The sequence below is a fragment of the Schistocerca cancellata genome, chromosome 1, assembly GCF_023864275.1.
Source record: "Schistocerca cancellata isolate TAMUIC-IGC-003103 chromosome 1, iqSchCanc2.1, whole genome shotgun sequence".
In the NCBI taxonomy this organism is placed as follows: Eukaryota; Metazoa; Arthropoda; class Insecta; order Orthoptera; family Acrididae; genus Schistocerca; species Schistocerca cancellata.
The window spans coordinates 867,658,455-867,678,494 of NC_064626.1; the positions used below are offsets into that span (position 1 = coordinate 867,658,455).

The 20,040-nt window shown below is 40.9% G+C and overlaps 1 protein-coding gene across 1 annotated transcript in view; it reads left to right on the forward strand.

The window, feature by feature from the left end:
• Nucleotides 1-7,115, forward strand: part of LOC126162530 (proton-coupled folate transporter-like) — an 81,943-nt gene extending 74,828 nt beyond the window's left edge. The window contains exon 11 of the mRNA XM_049919105.1: nucleotides 6,981-7,115. Coding sequence (XP_049775062.1) covers nucleotides 6,981-7,065 — 85 coding nt within the window. The 3' untranslated portion in view covers nucleotides 7,066-7,115. The remainder of the gene's footprint in view (nucleotides 1-6,980) is intronic.
• Nucleotides 7,116-20,040: the final 12,925 nt, after the last annotated feature.

The window sequence follows — 20,040 nt, forward strand, 5'->3', positions numbered from 1 at the left end:
CTGTTGTGAGAGTCACAGCAAGTTTTTGCTTTAGGGCGATCGGTTTTCTAAATTTTGTCGATGTAATAGCGAGATAGAGAACAATCATGCATGACAATTCATCAAATCTGTTTATGGTGATATAAGAAAACATGAATACTGAAATACGTGAAAGAATATACCGCAAAGGAAAAAAAAATTGCTATGTCTTCATCCAATTTCCTCTTTCTTTCGTGTAGGTTCATGGCATAGTTAATGATGAAAAACATTGCTCGTTTCAGCGGGTCCCCACACATACCTTAATGACGATCCGTCATTGGCTGCCGCTGGTGTCTGCCGCTTCCAGGAGAGAACACCCATTCCGCGAGCCGCCTCATCACCGTGGAAAATGCTTGCCGCTGCCGTTGACGCGCGCCGCGCTGCCGCACTCTAATGGGAACCAGTCTTAAGTCTTGTGATAGCATTGGTTACCGCACAATGCCAGGATGAAATGGCTGCCCTGCTGCTATCTCCCTCCAACAGCGAGGTTCGTGCAGTTATCCAATTTTTGCACGCTCAGAAGCAGTCTCCAGCAGAGATCCATAGTCAATTACGCCCTGTGTATGGACATGACATTATGGTCAGAAGACGGAGCAGGCAGTTCGCTATAGGACGAACCAATATTCATGACGGAGGCCGTAGTGACCAACTATCCCTGTTGACACCAGAACTGATGGAAAGTGTGTGGCAAGCAATTTTGTAGAACCAGCGCTACACAATTTCAGAACTCACTCGCCAGTTCGCCAGATGTGTCGCTTACTGCTGCACGAAATTGTCTCCCGGTGACTCAGTTTTCATAAAGTGTGTTCGAGATGGGTGCCAAAGCAAATGACAGATGAACACAAAACCAAACGTCTGGAAAAAGCATTGACAACAGTGGTATGCAGAGAAAAATGGCGACTTTGTCGACAACGTTGTCACTGGGGATGAACACGTGTGTCGCGTGCCACCAGAAACAAAACAACGATCCACGCACTGGTCCGCGTAGTGGTTCACCTGTGAAGACCAAATTCAATCAGACGGTCTTTGCCAAAAAATTGTATGTACTGTCTTCTGGGATCGATGCGGTATCCTCCTGTGTGAGTTTTTACCATGACGGAAGGTCGTAAATGCTGATCGGTATTGTCAGGTATTGAAAAATCTGAGGAGGGCGATCCAGAACAAGAGACCCTTGTGCATGAAAATACAGGATCCCATACACCCAACGTAATGCAAAATGTGTTGAATTAGTTTGGGTGGGAGATCTTCGATCATCTACCCTACAGCCCCGACCGACCCCGTCTAAAGTGACTTTCACCTCTTCCATCTCATGAAGCGTTTTCTGGCAGGAAAATGTTTCCACAGCGAAACGTTGAGTGACTTTCTGGAGTGACTTCGGGGCTCCGTACGTTGACGGCAGACTCCTATGAGATGAGGATACAGTTGATGGTGATCCGTTGCAATAAATGCGTCAACAATGCTGGTGACTATGCTGAGAAGTAGCCGTTCGGTCTGTGTAAATATTCGAAAAAGTATGTCTTACTTAGTGATGTTTTTCTTTTCTTTATCGGTCATCAGAACTTACTTTCTGGATGCACCTCGTACATTATAAAGATCTAAGGGTCAGTTCTTAGTAAATTTTTGGGCTTTAAACGTCTGCTGTACGACATACCGTTATGACACTGAAGCAAGCCAAGCTAATAATCTAGGTCGAACACTGCTCACACCAAGGGTGAACAATAATACTGTTAGTGTAGTCGTAACATGCTATGCAGTACAAAAATCAGTATATTGGTTGTTTAACAAGAAGTAACACACAAAGCACCATGCGACGATGATGGTAGAAGAATCCCAATACTCAGGTCCTATTTCTTAACTTACGGAAACACCACTTCAGAACGCAATGTACGTATCTCTTTCAAATGTCTGAGAATTCTGTGAAGCTCCTTCAAGTAAGTCTGTCGTCAAGAGGCAGTGAAATGTGTTTGGACATCTTACATTTGTTAATTGATCATTGTTCAGTGCACTAATCACTGTAGTTTACTGATGAAAGTATGCGTTCTTGCAGTACAAATATGTAGCAGAGAACTCTGATATAACGATTGGAAGAATATTTCTCAGTTAGTGCCTTCAGTGACGACTGAAAGAGGGAATTCTGAGGATATATTTAGTTTAGCCACAGTTTTTACATTTTATAAGTTCACGAGTGTCATTACTGTGTGTAGGTTCTGAGGCGATCCTGAGTTCCTCCAGGCAGGTGGCTGATTTGGTGAAGGCAATTAGCATCGTACGCAGAGGTCGAGCTAAGCTCACTATTTGGAACACCTTAGCCAGCCTTGGAGGCTGGACAGTCTCTCAGTAACCCATCCCTGTTTTAAGTGGATGAAGGATTGGGAGAACGTTCTGATCAAGTCAGCCACGACAGGAAGGGCAACATGCAGTCTTCCTTTACCATAGCCACCGGCTATGTGAATTAAAGATGGTCGTGTTGTATACCCAATAGCACCCCATACCTGTTCGTGTTGTATACCGAGTGGCACGCCATACCATCACGTCTGGTGCTCGGACCACATAACGATGACGACTGTAGTCTGGCAACGTTCCTTCTTCTTTGAGCCTTCACGCATGGATATATCCCTCGTGATACTGGACTCGTCAAGGGAAGGCGCAACAGTGGTCGTTGTGCCGACAGTCCATGGTAGTGGTGGGACCAAGCGACTGAAAACAATCGATTCAGTCGATTCTGGAAAACAATCGGCTCATTTGGTTTCAATTTCTCGTATAGATTGAATTATTAATTCATTCTTATATGTGAAACCTGTCTATCACAGAAACTGAATGAAAACAGTCGATTCTCTCTGTTGAAGCTTTACGTATCAGTTGGACATTTCACTCATCCTTTTCGGTGAAGTCAGTCTGTGGGAGCAACGGAATGAAAACTGTCCATTCAGTCAAATGAAAACTATCCATTCAGTCAAATTAAAACTGTCCACTCCGTTGTTTCACGTATCGGCTGAGTGCCAATAAGTGGCTTTCAGTTCTGTTTATGGTCCGCATTTACGAACAGTCCTTTTCTTAATAGTGAATTGGGTCAGAAGACCGAAACGCTCGGTGGAGTGGGAATGGAAGGTATGATATGACTTACAAAAAGTAACACTGAAGATAAATTCAATGCGAAATAAAATATTTGTGAGATGATTTATATTATGAAACTAGATTAATTTAAGAAATTCATAGAAAATTAATGAATTATGACAAATATTTCAGCAAAAAAAAAACCTATTGACAAACGGCATTAGATTCTTGAAAAGCAAGTGATTAAATCACCAAACAATTAAAAATGTATATCTATATATGCTTCCGGTTTATGTCACCAGCATTTACCGAAATAGAATTATCAGTGACAGGTGCAAACCAGCGGGAAAAGAGAGCCAGTGCTTCAATAAAGTTAAATAAAAAGTAATTGTTCAGTTATTTAAACATAAATTTATAAGATAGCACCAATCATTAACCTTTTAAAACTAGCGAAAAGTCCATATTTAACGCACAAAATCCGAAAAATCCTTATTTGAGTAAATAAATACATAAATTTTGAAAGTAGTACTTTTGTATAAATATGCTTTTTATTTTCTCCTTGAAATAAGATAAATTATTTGTCTCTTAAAAAAAGTTACCAACCTAATCATGGTTCATGTATAACCAAAAAGACTGAAAAAATTTTTAAATGAAATAATTCAAACCCGAATACAAGAGAAAACATTGATATAACAGGAAAAACAATCGACCGGCCAATCGGTTTTTAAAATCATTCGGTAGTCCCAACACAAGTCCGTGCTGCTCCAGACGTCATGACAGTGTCCTCGTGGATACTGGTCTCGCTGCAAACAAGCCCATTTTCTGACTCAAAGTATTAGGGTTGGTTTGGTGCATAAGTTAGTAAAGTTTTTGTTTTGCATCTTGGTATTCCGGTTGCTATGGGTTTATTTATCGACTGTTAATATTTATTTGTACTTCACTGTTGCTATTTGAGTTTACATATTGTCTCTTTCTCATTTGGAGGTAGTGAACGGAGCTGTGGTCTCTAGAAAATGGAGTGCTAAGCTGAAGAACCGAGACATTTCCTACATATTCCTCTGTTGGAGTTCAATAGAGGCGTGATGGCAGCGGAGGTAGCCAGAAATATTTGCGCCGTGTATGCTGATAATGCCACTGCAAAGAGCAAGGCAAGAAAATGGTTTTCTCGGTTTAAGCAGGATCGTTTTAACATTAGTGACTCTCCACATTAAGGAAGACCTTCAGGGTTTGATGAAGATCGTTTAAACACCTTAATCCACAATGATCCACGTCAACATACTCGAGAACTGGAAATTAACTGTGATCATTCCACCATCGTGTGACGTTTACAAGCAGCGGGGAAGACCCAAGTTACGCTAGCGTTGGCAAACTTGTAAATAGTGAAGGAGAATATATTATTGATGACTAAAGTCTCTGGTACGTGCATCTGTTACGTTTATTATACCCACTGAAAAACGCTACGAATTTACGCACCAACCCAATATGTGACGTGGCTGTACGATCCTACAAACGATTGAACAACGTCTGTCCTCTCGGGAGCTAATCGACTTATTCCATTGAGATTCTCCATGTGATTGAGTATGGCCCTCCTACACCTATCATTTGCACGTTCATATGACAGATATGCGCTCCCCGTCAACGTGAGCACCAATACTGCGGCACGATAAACTGCAATTTCGTTAGGTCACCAATCCAAATCCCAAATTCCTTGTTATACGAGCCATAACACGATCTTCTCACAAAGAAAGAACAATCGAAAGCGACGCATTATTGTTCAATGCGTTGCATAATCTTCGCTTATTCTCTTCACTCTTGAGATGAAAAGAATTCAAAGGAAATTTTCCAGCAAAGCAAGGATGACACAAATGTATATGAAATATTTGGAATATGAATGTTTACATATGTGGGCATCAGGTCTCTCTTATCGTGAAAACGTACTAGTCTTTGTATTGTCTTTCGCCCTTCTTCGATAGTAACATTTTATCCGGCAATATCTTCTTCTGAAACAGTAAACTGTATATGCTATAGTACACTAGAATAGGATTCTTAATGTTAATATTTTTGGGCTATATGATTTCTAATAGAGGTTTTTGTTGATGCTCTAAAACAACTTCATGAATACAAGAAAATAATTATAATAAAATAATATGCAACAAGTAATAATTTGCTGATTCCAGTAAATATATCTTTATGGTAAGTTTTATGATAAGCTACAACAAAATTATTTTTTACAATATATAAATACATTCCAGATTTTAAGTACATGTTTCTTCCAGGTTTTTTGCATCTTGAGCCATTCCTTGGCCCATGAAGATTTGATAGTTAGCCAAAATTTTAAAACCTAGTTACTGAAATTGGTTGCAATATAGTTCTTCTTCGCCTTTTATTCATATTTTGCATATTATCTAAGTCTTCACTGTCAGAGGAATTCACTGTACAAGGGAGTCCTTTTCTCTTAGCTACTGTCGTATCTTAATGTTCTTATTGTTTACTAGTCATTTTCAAGTTGATCAAAACAATCTTCAGTCACAAACGGGAATTCGTCATCTTTCCGATTAGAGAATTCCGCATTGCTGTCATTAAAAAGAACCTCAAATTATTCGTCACTTAATATCTCATGCATTGCTATATAATGTAGATACGACAGTCATTTCAGTACTCCATTATCGAAGGCCAAATTGAAATTAGCAGATATGTATTATGACCTGAGTTCTACGTAAGAGGACCTTCAGGTAATGATCTGTTTCACAGTAACGAACAAATTTTATACAAGTCTGAATTAATTCTCAACATCTAGAATAGTCAGCGAACGTTAGTGACTTACTACTAGTGATTTACCACCAGAAGGAGGTTACTCATTTGTCTGAAGATGACCACTGTTGTGGTCGAAACCTGTCACCGGAATAAATAATTTGTGATGAAGACTGTTTTTGATAGTAAATATTTGTAGCAACATTGATCACTGCTCACTCCCACAATGTATACAAAAGTACCAAAAATAATTATAACCATACCTTCTCAATTTGTAGAAATAACCATTTTCTGCATACCACCAGCTGTAAACTATAACACGGATCGAACCTTGCAAGTTTCTGCGCCCTGATTTTAAGGCTAAGAACTAGGAGGTCCGCACTTGTAGAACATCGGTCTATAAGCGGAAAAACACGCCAATTTTCGGAGAAAAAAAATAATGAACGAAAGTCCACACGTGTGACGCAGGGAACGAAGATTTTATGTACAACATGAAATTGGCGGTACTCATGACTACTTTGTGCGGTTGTGCTGAAGCGATAATAAAAATGGTTCAAATGGCTCTGAGCACTATGGGAGTTAACATCTGAGGTCATCAGTCCCCTAGATCTTAGAACTACTTAAACCTAACTAACCTAAGGACATCACACACATCCATGCCCGAGTCCGCCGCTCGTGGTCTCGCGGTAGCGTTCTCGCTTCCCGAGCACGGGGTCCCGGGTTCGATTCCCGGCGGGGTCAGGGATTTTCACCTGCCTCGAGATGACTGGGTGTTTGTGTTGTCCTCATCATTTCATCATCATCCAGGAAAGTGGCGAAATTGGACTGAGCAAAGGTTGGGAAATTGTACGGGCGCTGATAACCACGCAGTTGAGCGCCCCACAAACTAAACATCATCATCATCATCCATGCCTGAGGCAGGATTCGAACATGAGACCATAGCGGTCGCCCGGTTCCAGACTGTAGCGCCTAGAACCGCTCGGCCACACCGGCCGGCAAGTGATAATAATTAGCATACCATAGCGCGTATACTCCTCCTGCCAATTTGACATTTGTTGCGTGCCGTCTCCAAGATGATTCAAATTTAATGGCCAACAGTGTAAGTAATTATCAAGAAATTGTGGGTACGAATTTTTAGAATACAATTATTGTTACAGAATTGCGGTTTTCCTGAACCGAGGTGCGAGGAAGGAGCGGCAGCAGCAGCAACAGCAAGATGAAGGCTCTCCGCTTCTCGCCTGAGCAGCTGCTCACTGCCCACCCACCCAGAGCGAGGAGTGCTGGCAACAGCCGATCCCCCTGAAGCCACTTGTCTCAGATCATAAGTGTCTTCTCAGTCGGATACGCTACTACTCCACAGATCTTCAAATCATGCTTCAATACACATGCACATGCGTACACTCACCGCTGCTCCTGCCAGAAACTTCTCTATGGAAATACTCTTGGACTGGCACATTTGCACGACAGCTGGCACGACATCCAAAAAAGTTGATAATCCTTTCATTTATTCGCCCCAAGTAGGTTGCCCTACCTCCGTCACCAACTTCAGCAACTGCCGATAGCGGATTTACTCTCATTCCACTTCCGTTCGTACGACGGTACATACGATATCGTTTGTTTGTGTACTGGAATAGTTTACGTCATAGCAAATGATTTTGCCTTCACCTATGTAAACAAATACTTTGTAAAGTAGTAAAATTCTCTTAACCATCGTGAGAGGAATCTCATCCAAGCCATAAGCAACTCCTTTTAGTCATTAATTACTGTTAAAGTAAGACAGTACGATTCGCAATAACGTAAAATGTTTCAATTCTTTTAGCATTTTAAAGTTATTTTAATTTTGTTACAATGATAATAAATTTTTGCTCTTATCATTGAACGTAAATGTCGCAATGAAGTTGAAATACAGCTTTTATTTGTGCTTTCTAATAGGCTCTTCACAATAAATCGAATGCTGTGTTAACAAAATAGTGTTATTTTTGGATAAAATAATTTTGAGTACTGGGCTGCGTCGTTGTAACTACTAGAACAGCTAAAAAGCCGACGTTACGACCGACTTGCTGCGGTCCTCTTCAGTGTCGTAATCTAACTGGTGCGATTACTTAATGATGCTTGCTTCTGTATAACAGCATGATGTTTGGTTACAAAAGTAAGTATAGGAAATTTTATATTTGCAGCACCTATGTCATCTCAGAATTCTATCTAGCTCTAAGAACAGAAACAATGCAGAACCTGTTCATGTGAGAATCCCTTATCTTCAGATGTGCCTTCAGATGCTGTAAACAGCAACAAGCATTTCGCATAAAAATGTAGAAATTATACTTTCAAGTATGATCGAAAGATTTATTCAGGTACCATATATCTCAGTGTTACCTGTAACTTGTTGTAAGCAGGAAAGTCGTCTCACATAATGTGTATCTTACTTCTGCATACAGGAAGAAACATAGTTCAAAAGTAATCCAGTATTAGCTTTACTTACATAAAAATGATTTCAGAAGTATAATTAGTCCGATGGTGATAACTCCTTCATTATCATGTTTTGACGCCTCCAAATGGTTTAGGCCCCCATTTTTGTATCCAGTATTTGTGGGTCATTTTCCTCTTTGTTTTCGTTTCTGTGTGGTTTTTAAGTAAAATCAGCCCAACCGCAATAACGCAAGCAAAATGCCATCTTCATAATCGTGCCAGCAAATACTACGACACCATGTGAGGAAACATTAACTAATATATGAAGGTGATGGGGTGGGGGAAATCTATGTGCCAGTTTTCGATGCATGTACGGTTTTGGACGCCATTACTTAACGTGGAGGGGGACTGTTCGAGCAAGCTACTTGCTGGTAGCCAATGTTGGATGTGTTGCGTACGCCAGAATCATGACAAGTCTTTTGTTCTCCGACGTTATTGCGTGCTGTAATACAGCCTCATACTCTTTCACTTACTAAGCACTTTAACTTCCGAGTGTGTGGTTATCATTTCATGTACATATAATGACAACTATGTGTATATCTATTTTTATACAACTTTTGTAACATTCGGATTTATTGCACTCGCATTTAAATTTCCAGATATTTTTTGAGACCAATTAGTTATTTATTATAGAATTCGATAGAAAAGACATACAATGTACATTTTTATAGAGACTTTATGATTGTATTTATATGTATTTATATCTACAAATAAATTACTTCAGGCAATTTTTGTAAAGTAATTGTTTTATTCGATGAAAAATCATTGTTTATATGAGAAAGAGTTTAGTAATGAATGTCTACTAATTTTTAATCCATGCATGAATATTTCATATTATACATCGGCCCTCCATTCCAAATCATATTTAAGAACTTAAATGTGTGACATGTGTATATTATTGTGTGTGTATCGAAATTCTGGGCGTATTCTTTCTGGAACATAAAATACTAGCAAAACTCGTAATACTCGTAATACTATGATTCGAATTAATAATATTGTTCAGAAATGGTTAATTATGAACGTGAAAGTACTGCCTTCCTACTTTTTAGCGTTTTCTATTATTTTTGAAAACATCTTAAAGATACGGTTCTCGGACTAGCTTTCTATAAATAATAGTGTTAGGTGCACCACACCAGACTTACATATAGGTATGTTATTATTCTGCAGTATAACAGTCCTGTTTTAATTAAACTCTTAATATGTAAATTTTAAGCGATACAATTAATTAAAAAATTAGGTCTGTTACAAATTTAAAATGGTATCCTTGTGAAGAGAGCTATGGTTGTGGGTAAAGTGGAGAGTTTCATGCGTTTATCTATTGAACCGTTTCTACTGTCCAACAGGACGTAGCGGGCTGAGTAAACGAAGGTAAAAAATTGCGAGTTTAGCATCCTAAGGTTTCCTGAAGCTCCTAGGCAAAGGTGTACAAGATGGAGAGAAACTTCTCATTGTTTCTCTGCCATGGCACTCCCAGCTATCCTTTATCCTGAACATAGCACACCTTCTATTTCTCCTTTTCATCGTACGCTCTTCACGGATAACTAAATACTGTTTGGGCTGCAAAAGATGGACACCACTCGGAACAGATATACCTATACAGATAACAAAAGTGACAGAAGGAAATGCGACTAAGGACCTGAGAAGCTTGTGGCATTACCTATCACCGGATGTCTAAAATCAGTTAAAATCTGAGCCCCGAGAAAAATTAAATGACGCCACAAAACCAAATAACGAATCTCGTTGATTACAATGATTAATTATATGGGATGAAGACCATTCCAGGAGATTGGTCCCTGGATTCACTTGTGCTAAAGGTGCTATTTGGAAATTTGTAGTAAGTTTCTATGGGACCAAACTGCTGAGGTCATGAGTCCCTAGGCTTACACACTACTTAATCTAACTTACGCTAAGGGCAACACACAACCCATGCCCGAGAGAGGAATCTAACGTCCGACGAACCGTGTAGGGCGCCCAGACCGCTCGGCTACCCCGCGCAACTAAGGTGCTATGTTTCACGTATTAACAAATAAGTAGAAACATTAATTCAGAGTACGTGGTTTATTACTAAACGCAGCTCACAGAAATCACAATTTACAAGATCCACAATAATGAACATCGGCCATGTTGTGCCACTATTCCCAACTTGATTTTGACCGACAGTCACAAAAAATACACGAATTGTAGATCACACGACCTACCCCAATGTCATCTGAGCCTGAACCGTCGCTGGCATCTCTCAAAAATCTATTTATAGATTTGCCTTTCCGCACCTCTTCAGGGAATATGAGGTAACAAAACCAAATTAAAAATAGGTACTCCATAGCAAAAGTGAGCCGGCTATTTAATTTATAATACTTTTAACAAAAGAGATATTGCCACTTGGATGTTAAATCAGACAAAATGTATACAAATGTGGTAGCAACAATAACTGAGTTAGTTATTCCTCCAATGACTCGTTCCACCTTCTTAGCAATATTAAATGTAATTTTTTACGAAATTTAAAACGACTGTAAAATGATGTGTGAAGTGTTCCATCTTAAAGCAGTTGTTGTGCTGATATCAAAACTGGTTCAGATTTTCAAATGTCTGTGAAATCTTATGGGACTTAACTGCTAAGCTCACCAGTCCCTAAGCTTACACACTACTTAACCTAAATTATCCTAAAGACAAACACACACACCCATGCCCGAGGGAGGACTCGGACCTCCGCCGGGACCAGCCGCACAGCCTAAAACTGGTCTTAGATTTTGTTAGAGAGCCATATTTACAAGTTATGGACGATTTATTGTTGTGATTAATATTTTCTTACTATCAAGTCTGATGTTTTTAGGATCCTGTTGTATGCCCAAAAGGTTATCATTTGTCCTTTAACATTAGTGGAATGATCTATATACGCTGATGGTAAAAAAATCGTAACACCAAAAAATAATAAGTGTAGAATCATGAAATTTCCGGAATAAGTTTGTCTAAGTAACCGATTTAAGTGATTAACAATGCAAGATCACAGATTAATGTTTGAGATAAGCCATTGCAGACGTGAAATGCTGGTCCCTTAATAACCAGTATAACAGCCAAAATGTTGAGTGCAAGATTGCAAACGTGCATGCATTGTGTTGTACAGGTGCCGGTTATCAGTTTGTGGGATGATGTTCCATGCCTGTTGCATTTGGTCAGTCAAAATGTAACCTCCCCCTCACTTACCGACCTTAATGACAGTGAAAAATGAAACCGCGTGTACCTAATGGGAGTTTTGGAAAAGCAATCGTCACCGAAGTTAACCTGTCGGTAAAGAGGGAGGAAAGGGTTACATCTAAACGAAAGGAAATGTGCTAATGAAACTGGTGGAAATTAATTTTGAAAAGGGGAAAAGTTAATAAAGAAAGTAAATGTGCAGCCGTTACGTTAACAATTAACTAGCGGTAATTAGGCATTTGAGATTTGGGGGAAATCACGGTCGCCAGTCCTAAGGACAATTACTATAGTAACTGAAAAAGAAAGGTTATTACACATATAATTAGCACTAGAAGCGTGGCAACTGAAGGTTGACACGTGTAGTGTGAAAACTGAAAGTTTGTCAGAAGTAATAAATTTCGCTACACCCTGACTTAATTTAGCAAAAGAATTAATAAAACCGGAAAATCGAAAGTTAATTCAGTGACTGAAGTTAATAGTGAGCTTTCTTTCTGAAGCACATCGAAATTCAGTAAAACACGGTTAGTCTTTGACTACCTCAACAATCATTTCAAAAGCTACTTGAATCTACGCAATTTAGAAATAAGAGATTTAACTTTGAACTTGAATTAAATGATTCTGAACAATTAACAATAGAAAAATTTAGTACGTACCAAGCTGAGCTGCAGTCACAGGTAAGCTAAAATATGGTAACAAAACTCGCACTCTTAATTTGTGCTTGTGTAATCTAAATACTGTAGCCAGCTATGACTGAACTTTGAAATTAAAGCAGTGAAATAAATTGATGCTGGCGTTTGAATTTCAACGACACTCGGATTCATTCCGGAAAATGAAGGGACTCTGCTTGGTAATGCAATTGGGACAATGAGCAACAAACGTTCATGCTAAGTTGCTGTAATTATAGTGACGAAAATGGAACAGTTTGAAAAGCTGAGGTCTGCCATACAGTTCTAAAACTTTACGTGCGTCCAGTCTTCCTTGTCGGTTGATTGAAGGTTTGAAGCCGTCGGTCGAGGGGGTGGCGACAGTCACTCATTGTCGGCCGTCGCTGTTGCAGAAGCTGGATGTTGGCGCGCCTTCTTCTCGACACGGTCACCAGACGAAACGGGCTCTTGATGTGCGCTAGTTAATGTTCCCGTCCGCGACACCATGTCAGAAACTATCATCGCAAGTCGATCGCAATTACATGCTGCCAAACCCCGAAAGCGCGGCAACTCGCGGGAGCGTCACACAACACACCTGCTCCACTCGCTACTCCAGCCACACTCTTCTGCTCAGCCCGCGCTCCACGCGGCAGAGTTAACACTACCAAAGATCCTACACACTTTGATTCTTCACACGACCTATCGACGTAATCGTTCGATAGCAGTCTTCCCTAGGCAAGACCCAGCGTAAAAATACAAATAATATTTACGAAACAAACCAATTATACATCGACATAAATGTATAAATATATATATATATACAAACAGTTAAAGAATTACAATATACAAAGAGACAGAAATGTCATATCTTGAGGTAACAAAGCAAGGAAAAAAAATAGTACAATAGATGGAAATAGGAGGCTATGCATTTCCGGCGTTAGAAACACAGGGACGGTTAATGCTGGTTGTCGTCCGATGATGTCCCTATATGTGCTCGATGAGATACAGATCTGGTGATCAAGCAGGCCAAGGCGACATTTTAGTACTCTGTAGAGCATGTCGGGTTACAACAGTGGTATGAGGGCGAGCGTTATCCTGTTGGAAAACACCCCTGGAATGCTGTTCATGAATGGCAGCACACCATGTCGAATCACCAGATTGACTTACAAATCTGCATTCAGCGCAAGTGGGATAACCACGAGAGTGGATCTGCTGTCATATGAAATTGCACCCCAAACCATAACTCCAGGTGTAGGTCCAGTGAGTCTAGTACACAAACGGATTGTTTGCCGGCCGTCAACTGGCCCCCTGCTAACCAACACACGGCCATCACTGGCACCTAGACAGAACCAGCTTTCATCAGAAAACACAATAGAGTTTCACCCTACTCTCCATTGAGCTCTCGCTTGACACCCCTGATGTTTGGGGTCAGTGGCATGCACGCTACAGGGCATCCGACAAGTAGTTGTTCTGGAAGTAACTGCTGTGTTACAGATCGACGGTTCATTATGGGTGCCAGTTGCTGCTTCAGCTGCTGCAGCAGATCCAGTACGATGCCCCAGTTCCATACGCCGAAAACGATGGTCTTCACTCTCGGTAGTACTACCTGGATTGCCACACTGTACACTGGCTTTTTATATTGCATGGCAGATTCTTTTGTCGATATGTGGTAACATTTTGTAATTAGGCAAAACATTGGGTCCCCCTTGAAACCTATTATTCTGTCGTGATCTTTAGCTTCTAGAAGTCCTCAGTTTATGGTAGCAAAATTGGGGGTGATGGATTTAACTGGCTCCAGCTTTCGAATTATTTGTTTCTCACAGGGATATGAAAATACAATTTCAGAACGCTTGTTTGGTATCTACGGAATCAGCAAGCAATGTTGTGTTGTTAAAAACTAGTCTTGTGTATAATAAAAAATAGAATTTACATATTTTCAAGCTAGGTTAGGTTCAGAGAGTCTGTTACAAGGTGTTGCGATCGACTTTACTTTGATAATCGAATACCTACATTATATGTCAAGATATACAACCACACAGAACGAAATTATGAACCGGTGAAAGGAGTGGTCAACGCCGCGTTAGCGCTAATCGCCTACTCAGGCCTTCAGCCTACAAATGAGGCGGGTCCAGCGAACAGCAAGATCCTCTTTTGAGAGACTGATTTTGCCCTCGTTTTTCGTACCTATCATGCTTTTCGTAACTACTCGATAGTCGACTGGCTACGACCAAGGGCCAGGAACAGTGAGTGTAAGTGAGCGCACTCTAGCCGGAGCTGACATTTCACACTTTTTTATTTCTTCTTTTTACTCGTGAAATTTTCGGACAACAGCGCGTGACGGTAGCGTGTGTCTCAATGAAAGACTACTCTGACGAAGACAGAGGAATTCCCTGTTTTCTAAGACAATGGATTGAGCTCTCGTCTTGCTAAGTTTTTTACGAATACTTGGCAGACTGCAACTCACTGAGATGGGCGGCTAGGGTATTATAATTAATGGTGCCTAGGGCAGCGTACCTTTACTTCTAGGAAAGGTATATTTAGCGAAAAAATGTCGTACAGTATTGTGGCCGGGAAATCCCACGCAGTTGGTTCAGCCACGCACTTTGAACACTATCCTATCGGATATGGCAGAGTTGTGTCGTGTGTATATCTGTGAAGTGGAGGTAAATGTAATGGATGCGTGTATCGTGCAGTGCTACGTTTCTGTTGTATGATAATGATAAGAGAAGGGAGAGAGTGAAACACGTTGTCGGCACATAGCCTGTTCCTCCCGAAGAGCACCAAGGGGACCTCCGAGCGTAACGTAGCCATCCGACATATGGGTCACCATCAACGTGCCATATTTCTTCACTTCACGAGACACTGCAGAGAGGTTTGGAATGTAATCCGGGACTCTGGCGCAGAGACTGGTAATCAAGAATTTTACACCACCGCCTCTCCTTTCCCTGCCGGTTAGAAACTGGCAGTGTAAATTTCATCCACCTCCAGGATTGGAACTGGCTTACTCAGAGTCGAGCACCTCTGCACAGACGTGCGTTAGCGGTCACTGCTACGGAGGCAGGTGATATACGTAGTTATATCAAAGAAACGAAAATTCACATACTGTATGAACTACAATATTTAACCACTCTTTGAACTACTCCCTTTGGCTAGCTCTAAGCAGCAGCATACATAACCAACGCTAGGTCAGTTGAGAGCAGTGTCGACATGCAGCACAGCTGTTCTTCCAGCTATTCATTGACACTACGCCAGACTACTGTATGCCTACGGCTTACCAGAGATCAGTAAGTGATCGAGTGCATCGTAATTACAATAACCACAGTGACAACATATTTCTCTGGAAACTTCGAGATTGCTTTTGTAACAGAACAGGTAGCAAATCAGACTGAAATACATTCTGCGTCAGAATAAATATACTCTGGAGTCAGTTACAGTGTATTGGTCAGGCCAGGGCCAGCCACAGGGTGCAAAAATTCACGCGAACTTGATGTGTGGGCCACGTACAGGTCGAGGCTCAGCTGGACTCGGATTTGTTCAATCCTTCTCGGAAGTACCCGGTACGGTGAGATATATCACTTAGTATTGCAATGTCACATTTTTCGGCCGACACAACTTTCTTCAGTTCTTCAAAATTGTGGTGTCGGCGCTGTTTACCATTCGCCATTATTTTGCTCGTGGTACGAAGGACATTCATAGATCCAGCGGCTGTTAGAAAAAAAAAGAGGTAGTCTAGTGATCTATCGTCACAAGCCTTTGAAAATGAATAGGAATAACAGACGTGAGGGGTGACAATTGTCAATTCACATAAGTGACGACGCTACGGTCGCAGGTTCGAATCCTGCCTCGGGCGTGGGTGTGTGTGATGTCCTTAGGTTAGTTAGGTTTAAGTAGTTCTACGTTCTAGGGGACTTATGACCTAAGATGTTGAGTCCCATAGTGCTCAGAGCCATTTGAACCATTTGAACCACATAAGTGACGGATGCTGCTTACTTGCTATGAAACGACTACAGCTACAGAAAACCAAGCAGAAACAATTTGAAGATTTAATTGAGAACGAAACTGAACAAAATTACAATGATCGAATGATGGGATTCATTGTTCTGTACATCAAGAAGCACTTTGTACGAAATTTGCAGGCATGCAGCACATGACGAAACTTATGGCATGAACGACAAAATTTATGAAGTCACACACATTATTTCAACCTCAGTTGCAATAGTTTTCGATGGAACTCAGCGAATAGTACATGAACTTTACATACTACTGCAAAGTTCGTTGTTTAAGTCAAGGGGCATTCCTGGAATGTTTTTTCGAATTAAAAGCAGCTGTTGTTGAATTCATCAAGAAAGGAGTGCAGAAACGAAAATTAGAACATCGGGAATGGATTGTAGACCTCACATTTTAACTGGACATGACGGTACACTGTCCATAGTAAGATTTCCCAAGGTGAGAATCAACTTGTTTCTAATTTGATGCGGCTGCATTTAGAAAGACAGTCGCGTTGTACAAGGGACACATTCTGACAAACACAGTCTGGTTCCCTACGCTCATTGGAAGTAAAGAAAATACGACGCTTAAAGAATGCATTGTGGCCTTGAAAGAATTACGAAGGTAGTTTCCTAAACGTTTTGAGGAGACTGCCAAATTTACATCCGTTTTCGAGTTGTTTTTGAGAGTGTTTGCCATTTCAGTTGAGATCGACCCTGTGCACATGAAGATGTAACAAACTGATCTGCAAGTAATTCCCATTTTAATGATAAATCATTTTACGTTAAAACTGTCCAGGACGCCTACATTGCTTTCCATTGGTAGAGTTTGTAAGTATCTATAACGAGGTTGCAAAAGGGCTACAATATTTCGATTAACATACATGTGTGAAAGAACTTTCTTCGATTATGAAACCAAATAAGTCATGATTACGTGGTAACCTGAGTATGAAAATCTGTGAAGCTGTCTGTTTATCCACATACCAACAGTCTGTACCAGATAAAAATTATGTGATATCTTCAGTATGTAACTAAATAGTACCGTAAATTTGTTTTGTGTGTGAAGTATGCTGTCGAGAAATTTGAAATATAAAACCAAGTCGTATGTATTGCGACTGCACTGCCATTTAAATGCGGCGCGTTCGCAGTTTCCCCCTCCAGATGCTCGGAGAGCGTGCCGTGACAGTGAAGGAAATATGTTGCTCTCGTGTCAGTCCACGGCTCAAGAGCCAAATTCTTGTTCAAATGTGTGTGAATTCCTCATAGACCTAACTGCTGAGGTCATCGGTTCCAGACTTACACCCTACTTAAGCTAACTTATGCTAACAACAACACACACACACCCGTGCCCGAGGGAGGACTCGAACCTCTGGCCGGAGGGGCCGCGCAATCCGTTACATGGTGCCTCTAACCGCGAGGCCATTCCGCGCGGCCCAAATTCTTGGCTGCTCCTGATTTAGGCCTATGTGTTACAAATAAGCGGGATACAGTTCTAGTGAATTATTTCTGTTTTGCCGGCCGCTGTGGTAGAGCGGTTGTAGGCGCTTCAGTCCGGATCCGCGCTGCTGCTGCGGTCGCAGGTTCGAATCCTGCCTCGGGCATGGATGTGTGTTATGTCCTTAGGTTAGTTAGGTTAAAGTAGTTCTAAGTCTAGGGGACTGACGACCTCAGATGTTAAGTCCCATAGTGATTAGAGCCATTTGAAACATTCTTTGACTTCTATTTTGATATTTAGAACTTTTGCAGTGTGGTGTAATAGAAGATGCTGAAGATTAAATGGGCAGATCAAGTAACTAATCAGGAGATGCTGAACCGAATAGGGTAATCAACAAATTTATGGCTCAACTTGACTAAAAGGAAGAATCTGTTGATAAGACACATCCTGAGAAATTAAGGAACAGCCAGCTTGGTAATGGAAGTAAGTGTGGCAGGCTTGAGCGCAGTAAGCAGATTAAAATGGATGGAGGATGCAGGCTTGCACAGGATAAGCTAGTGAGGAGAATTGCACCAAACCAGTCTTTGGACTGAAGACCATCACCACCACCACAACAACAGAAACAACAAGAACATGCCTAAAAACGTAGCCGGCCGGTGTGGCCGAGCGGTTCTAGGCGCTACAGTCTGGAACCGCGCGACCGCTACGGTTGCAGGTTCGAACCCTGCCTCGGGCATGGGTGTGTGTGATGTCCTTAGGTTAGTTAGGTTTAAGTAGTTCTAAGTTCTACGGGACTGATGACCTCAGAAGTTAACTCCCATAATGCTCAGAGCCATTTGAACCTAAAAACGTATGCTCTCTAAGTTAGCCATGAATAACAAAAGGAGTTACAATATCATGTAGTAAGGAAATTGCCAGAATATACGCTGTAAGAAAAAAAATAGACGCACCACTAAGTAATTATCCGAATGGCGTATAAATCGATAGAAGTGGCGTGTATGTACATACAAACAAATGATTACAGTGTCAGAAAAATTGAATGATTGATTCAAGAGAAAGAGCTTCACAAATTGAACAAGTCAGTTACACTTTGGTCCACGTTCGGTCCTTATGCAAGCAGTTATTCGACCTGGCAATGCTTCATCTAGTTTTCGGATGTACTCCTGAGAGAGATCATGTCAAATTTTGTCCAACTGGCACGTTAGATCGTCAAAATCACTAGCGGCTTGGAGGGTACTGCCCATAATGCTCCAACTGTTTTCAATTGGGGCGAGATCCGGCGACCCTGCTGGTGAAGTTTCGCAAACATGAAGGCAAGCAGAAGAAATTCTCGCCCTGTGCAGGTGAGCATTATCTTGCTGGAATGTAGGCCAAGGGCGGCTTGCCATGAAAGGCAACAAAATGCGTCGTAAAATATAGTCGACAAACAGCTGTACTGTAAAGGTGATTCGGATGACAAGCAAAGGGGTCCTGCTGTCAAATGAAATGCCGCCCCAGACCATCCCTCCTGGTCGTCGGGCCGTATGGCGGGCGACAGTCTTCCTTTTCAATAAATCATCCAATTTTTTGAAATTGTAATAATTGTGTGTACTTTATGTACATCACATCTACCGTTTTACGTCCCATTCGGGTAATTCCTGCGTAGTGCATTCTTTTTTTTTTGTCTTAGTATGTATTAAGATCCCATAGTACTTGCATTCTGCAATACCACAATGTAGTAATAAATTTCCCAAATGGTCAGAAATATGTCCATCATGACTGAAATTAATTAACGCTGACAGTAAAGTTAAAGCTATACGAATATTTTACAGATATCGTTACGTCAACCAAATAATTCAAAACATAGTCCTATAATTAAACTGAATGACAATACTTTGGCTAACAATTCACAAGTTTCATTCAATTTTAGTGATATTTTCTAAATGTAGCAGCAAATATAAGGTCAACTAGTTAAATTGCAGAACCAATAGGATGTATTAAGGGTGCTCAAAAAGTTTTATACAGTCGTCTCTAATTTCTTTATTTTTTGCTGGAGGAGAATGAAATTTTTTGTGAACATACTTGGAACATTTAGCTATACATTGAGCTTACTCAATGTAGCCTCCATCAGCTGACCCATCCTTCTTTCCATGATGTAAATGCACTTTGGTAAAATTCTGGGGATTGACATTTATACCATAGCTTGACACAGGAAATAAGGTCTTTCTCACTATCAAATGTTTTACCGCGAAGGTGGGCCTTCAGACGATCAAAGAGGTAAAAATCAGACGGAGCCAATCCGGCCTGTAGGGAGGTTGAGGAACGCTTTTTCCAACCCATTTTCCTGATTTTCTCCTGTGTCATAAGGGATGTATGGGGTTTGGCATTGTCATGGTGTAGTCTGATGAGCTGACCCTGAAGCTGTGATCTGTAGGTCTTGATGGAACGTCGCAGCTTGTCCAATGAGAACAATGACGGCCCCGATTAATTGTCGAGCCAGGCTCCAAAAAGTAAA